The sequence below is a fragment of the Heloderma suspectum genome, chromosome 1 (genome assembly GCF_057233095.1).
Source record: "Heloderma suspectum isolate Gila_16-S chromosome 1, 16-S_ref, whole genome shotgun sequence".
Taxonomy (NCBI): domain Eukaryota; kingdom Metazoa; phylum Chordata; class Lepidosauria; order Squamata; family Helodermatidae; genus Heloderma; species Heloderma suspectum.
Window position 1 is genome coordinate 140,135,282 of NC_139458.1, and position 6,000 is coordinate 140,141,281.

The window sequence follows — 6,000 nt, forward strand, 5'->3', positions numbered from 1 at the left end:
AGTGGGAAGCCCATGAGCAGGATATGAGTGCAACAGCACCTTCCCGCCCATGTTCCCCAGCAACTGGTGTACATAGGCATACTGCTGCCGATATTGGAGGTAGCGTATAGCCATCAGGACAAGTAGCCATTGATAGCCTTCTTCATGAATTCATCTAGCCCCCTTTTAAAGCCATCCAAATTGGTGGCCATCACTACATCTTGTGGAAGTGAATTCCGTAGTTTAACTATGTACTGTGTGAAGAAGTGCTTCCTTTTATCTGTCCTGAATCTCCCACCAGTCGGCTTCATGGGATGACCCCAGGTTCTAGTATTATCAGAGAGGGAGAAAAATGTCTCCCTATCCACATTCTCCACACCATGCATAATTTTGTACACCTCTATTGTGTCTCCCCTCACTTGCCTTTTCCTTAAGCTAAACAATCCCAGGCGTCATAACTTTTCCTCATAGAGTTGCTCCAGCCCCTTGATCATTTTGGTTGCCCTTTTCTGCACTTTTTCCAGCTCTAAAATATCCTGTTTTAGGTGCAGTGACTCGAACTATACGTAGTATTCCAAGTGTGGTCGCATCACAGATTTGTATAAGGGGAGCATGGTATTCGCATTTTATTTTCGATTCCTTTCCTCATTCTGCCTAACATGGAATTTGCCTTTTTCGCAGCAGCCGCAGACTGGGAGGTGGGTGGGGCGGGGATGAACATGTGGAGGTGCATCTCTGTGCCAGGCTGGGCAGCTGGGGCTCCAACCAGCTTGGCAGTGCCACAGCGCTGCTGTGAAGCTGGTGAAGCTGCCCTCAAGGAGAGCTTGCCTCAGATGGCACACGCAGCCTTCTCAGAGGGCTGAGGCCGCAGTTTCCAGGCAGGCCTGCGTCCTGGCACCCTCCCTTTTAGGTATTAAGCAAGGTGTGTGTTGGAGCGTATGCTTCTTGATAGAATTGTAGGGGTTTGCTTGTGTAAGGCACTGTGTGTGCGTGCTGGCACAGGACAGACAATGTGAATTAGTGCCCATCCTGTCACGCACCTGCCCCTCCTAATACCCCTTGTTTACATTCGGTCTCCTTGTGTGTTAAAAATAGCCAATTGGAGACTCTGATTGGGCTGCAGGGAGAGAGACGCCACTGTCCTGAGCAAGGCCTGGTCTCGGGCAGATTTCTCTCCTACTCGTGCACAGCAATGAATTCTTCCCCCCACTTCTGTTCTGAGCATGGTCAGACCTCAACCAGATGCCGCAAAGGGACATCCTTATACGCACCACCATACGTGCACGTTTTCAAACACAGGCAAAGGCACCCCACCAAGCCACTGCTGGTCAGTACAACAAAACACTTTGGTCCCTAAGAAGAGAAGGACATCCCCCATTCACAGTAATGATCTCTCTGTGCATCAGTGTTAGGAACAAGACCCATTCAAAATGGGACCCGTTGGGGGCTCCCAGCCTCTTTGCCAAATTGGTGGACAGATGGACGTGGAATATAAGCCAACAGTAAAGGACCCCCACCCTAACACCTCTGAGTAGCAAGCGTAATGAGGAGCATCTGTAGGGAAAGGAGATGCATGCGTGTGTGTCTGTGCATACACATGCATGGCTGTTTTGAGCGCAAGGAGTATGTGTATTCTTGAACTGGTTTGTATGTATGCCAACATATACTTGGCTTAGTAACATGCCTTGATAGTTTTCCTGGGATAGTCCCAGTCTCTCTTTTGAGATGCTCTTTCCTAACAGGAAGCTGCTCACCCAAGCACCTTGTTCTCCCTGCATGTCTGCTAGAGTTGGCCCTTATATGGATCCCCAGCCATAGTATTCCGCCGTGGAGGCACTTTGCAGGTGGGACTGTTAGTTGTCTCTTTGGAGGAAGGGCTCCCACATCTCCTTTGGACGCGACATGTTGCCTGCTGCCTGCGTTGGCCAAATTATGGAGCTAGCAAACAGGGTTGAACGAGTCGCCAAAGGCTGAAGGTGTCGCTTGTCTAGGTGGTCTCTCGTTTGCTTGCGTGGCCATAGGGGTGTGCATGCGCACATGAGCTCACCTGTGTGCGTGCACTAGTAATTACCTTGTGAGTGTGCACGCAGGTAAAGGAAAGGTGTAGATCGTGGAAAGCATGCCCTTTCCTGGTATACCCTCTCCCTTTGACCCATGTTCTCCTGTGATACTTTCTACATAGCTCCTGCTGCACAACTTCTCTCTCTTTTTTTCTTTTGCTGTCCTGCCTACACTGTACCCAGCATCTGAGAGGCTTTCTAGCTTAAAGTGAAAGTAACCTACAGGTGGCATACCAGAGGCTGAATACCCCAAGGTGTTGTTGGGGAGCATTTCTAATTCAGGCTGCCCTGGAGAACACCCCCACACACACCAAATGCCTTATCCCAAGTTGCTGGCTGCGGTTGCTGTAAGGGGGGATAGAACCATATGCAGTTCTGTTCCTGTTCTTTCTTTTTTCCTTTCTCACTTTCTCCAACTGCCTGAGCTGAGGAGCAGAATGGGCTGACTCTAAAGAAGCCCAAACCGACAGACAGCATCTTTTCCCACCAGACCAAGCAGTGAGAATTTGGACTCTTGTTCATTTGAGACATGAAAGAGTGAGTTTTGCGTATGCCTATCTGCTCCTAGAGGGATGAATAGGGTTGGTCTCCGCGGCCTCATGTTTTCCGGCGTATCCCCCTCCACTTTCCCTGCTCTGCCTTCTCCAGTATCCAGAGTGAAAAATCCCAAAGATTTTTGTTTTGTTTTTGTTTTGTTTTTCCCTTTGTTTGTTTGTTCTGTCTTTTTAAATAGCTGACTCTGTGGGAGCAAGAGACTCCCCTCTTCCCAAACGGCGTGATTGTCAAAAGAGCCAGTCCAGGAAACAAACCACTTTTGACCTTTTAAGGCTTGTTTTTACATTTTTATTTTATTTTAAACACAAGCCCTCTCCCAGAAAGCCTGGGGTGTTGTCTGCAAAACACAAAACCCCCATTGCTTATAAAAATTACACCCTGCAGGAAAAAGCATTCTCACTCCAAGTAATCGCCCCCCCACCCCAATCTTCTCAAAGTAGCAGCAAGAAAAGTTTTACTAACTAGGCTGCAAATGTTAAAACTCTAAGGATTAACAAAACAAAGCAAGAAAAAAACAAACCCTCAAATTACTTAGGAAGGCTCGGACACTTCCTAGGGTTTTGTTCTCCCCCTTACTTCCATCCGCCCCAGAGAAGGACATTTCCTCATTTTGGCAAAAAACTTGTTTCAGGGTGGTTTTTTCTTCCCCTTCTCCTGTTCTTTGTTTAAAAACAAACAAGCTATCCCTTAATTTTAGTAACCAAACGTCTTTCTGTGTTGGGACAGCACTTAACTCAAGCTATGGGGTGGGGGTGGGAGAGTGGGAAACCTTTTTAGTCCTTGTCTAAAATGCTGGTGACTTTGATTTTCCTCTGTCAGTTTTGGATGTTGTTCCCTTGCTAAGCAGCGTCTCTCTCTCCCCCCCCCCCCCCGTAATCACAAACATGCATGAAAAAGAGAGAAGGGGGGGGGCAGAGGGAAAGTCTTAAATCAGTCCCAAAGCCAGACAGACGTTTTAATCAAATCGAATTAGAATCAGCAGCGGTTTGGAAAAAAAGACGAGGCGCACGGCAAGACCCCCACCCCATCCCCCCTCTCAAAACTGAATGAGATGCGAGCCCTTACCTGAACCCCCCCCAGCAACACATAGCATAGTAGACTCAGAGTGTGGGCTGGGGGCGACGCGGCGGGTTAGCAGGCAAACGGTTTTGTTCCGAATGATCGCTGCAGATCCCCGGCACGGAGTGAAAAATTGCCTTTCTCCCCGGCTGGCTCTGCCCCGGGTTCCGTTCCTTTCCTCCCCCCCCCTTTTTTTTTCCCCTTCTCTATTTGTTTTGGTTTGTGTTTGCTGGGTGTTAGGTGGGAAAAGCTGTCTGTACTTTTTTTTTTTTGTATGTGCGCAAAGTTTTCACCACGCTCTCTCGCTCTCTCTCGCTCTCTCCTCTCTTCCACCTCCCGTGATTTGCTCTTTTGATTGGTGTCCAGGAATGTAAGAATATAAAAAAAGAAAAGAAAAAGTGCATACACCCTCTCTCGAAGCGGCTGCCTTTTTTTTTTTTTTTTTTTAAATTCAAGTGTTAAGCAGAACCAGGTTGCTTTCAAGAATGTATTTGATGCAATTGTATACAAGCGCAGGCTCATTCATTTCTCTGCCCCCAGCCCTCCATTTGCCACCCACCCCAGCATACCCCCACTTCAGCTCTTCAAAGTTTGGGGTGGGGAGGGGCAAGAGAAAGGTAAAGGAGCTAGCAAGAGGGCTTTTCTCTGAGTCAAGAAGGAAGGGGGAAGAGGACTTGTGTGGGTGGGGGGGTGTTTTTGAAAAAGAACGATCCAGAGGAAATGCCAGCCCACCATACCCCCCCCCCCCGCTGTCTGGATGCTGCCAAGTTTTGCTAGTGGCATTTTTTTTTTTAAAAAAAAGGGGGCTTCCAGCAAATGTTGGGAGAAATCTAATGTGCTTGCGAGGGCTCGGTTGGGGTTCTGAGCGAGGAGGAGAAAGGTGGGCCGGCTTCCCTCTGGAAGAGGGAAGGCTGGAGAAAAGGACCAAGGGCTCCTACCTGCTCTGAACTCCATCTGGTTCAAGCCCCCGTCCGGTGCAGCCCTTGAAGGTAGGTGTGTGACTGAATGCTTCCTTTCGCCGAGGGGTCTGCATGGAGACTGCTGCCTCCTTTATTCTGGGCCAGGATTAATAATCCCATTTGCCAATCCCACTCACTAGGGTTTGGTTGTGGGTTTGGTTTTTTGTTTTGCTTTGTTTTTTTTAATGTGCGTGTATGTGTATGTGAGTGCGTGTGTGTTTTTTAATTTGGTGAAGATATTCGTGAAACTGTCTCCTCTTCTAGCCACCCCCCTCCTCCTTTCTGACGTGTAAAGCTGTAACCACAAAGCAAAGCCCCGTCCCAGAGGGTGGGAGTGCGTGTGTGGGGGGCATGGGGGAGGAGAGGTACCGCAGATTGGCTCCTCTCCCCTACAAAGAGACAAGGCGAGGTGAGTGTGCGAAACCACCCTGTCTCAGGCTGAAATGCCAGATTTGGAAAGGGAGGTGGAGGGGGGAGGGGGGCAAGAGAAAAGGGGTGGGGATAGAGGGAAGAAACTGACCCATTCTGTTTCTCCAGTCCTTTCGCCTTCCCTCCTGCTCCCCGCTCTGTCTTGTACATTTCCCTGTCAAGAATCCCACGGCCCAGACTTTTGGCCTGGATGGTGGAGGGCTTTTGCATCACACCCTAGCCCAAGTGCCAGGCACTTGGGGCACTGCTGCCTTCCTGTTGCCCTTTTGCAGGAAACAAAACACAATGGCTTGCTGGTGGGTTGTTGTCGGATGCTTGTCCCATTCTCACAATCGGAGTGGCCTTTAGTCATCGGCAGGTGACTAACCCGCCAAGCGACAGATGTCATGAAAGGCTGATGTGGGAGTGAGTGCCGATAGTTCACTCAGCAGCCAGTCAAGGGCATTGGTGGGGTGGATGGGGGGGTGTTCTTTGTCTCTTCCTCCTCCCCTAGCCCAAGGGGGGGGGGGAATCATGCACATTTGTCTCTCATTCATCCCAGTCTTTATCTTCCCTTCCATCCGTTGTGTGTGTGATAATATCTACGGGTTCCGATTAGAATCCATTAATCAGCAAAAGACTTCCCAGTCCTATTTCGACACAAGGCTCGTGACTCAGCACTCTGCTTTCTAATGTTAGGGGCAACCTCCTTGACGCTGGATGGACTCACTGGAAAGGGGACTTTGATGAAGAAACGCGGGAGGCTGCAAAAGCATTCAGGCGGTTGTATAAAGGGAAGGAAATAAAATCAGGTTTGATGCAGAGGAAGGATTCCTTTTTTAAAAAAATCACCATCCTGCCCTGCACATATATTTTGTATGGGAGATTAAAATTGTACCGTTGAGTTAATAGATGTACACTACTTACTGAAAATCAATATTGCATCATTTACACAGTCCTTGCAATTTTTGCATAACTCA

The 6,000-nt window shown here is 48.8% G+C and overlaps 1 protein-coding gene across 1 annotated transcript in view; it reads right to left on the minus strand.

Annotated features, from left to right (window-relative positions):
- The window catches only part of CLCF1 (cardiotrophin like cytokine factor 1), a 48,366-nt gene extending 44,439 nt beyond the window's left edge, over window positions 1-3,927 (minus strand). The window contains exon 1 of the mRNA XM_084803964.1: window positions 3,660-3,927. Coding sequence (XP_084660090.1) covers window positions 3,660-3,687 — 28 coding nt within the window. The 5' untranslated portion in view covers window positions 3,688-3,927. The remainder of the gene's footprint in view (window positions 1-3,659) is intronic.
- Between the last annotated feature and the right edge of the window lie 2,073 nt (window positions 3,928-6,000).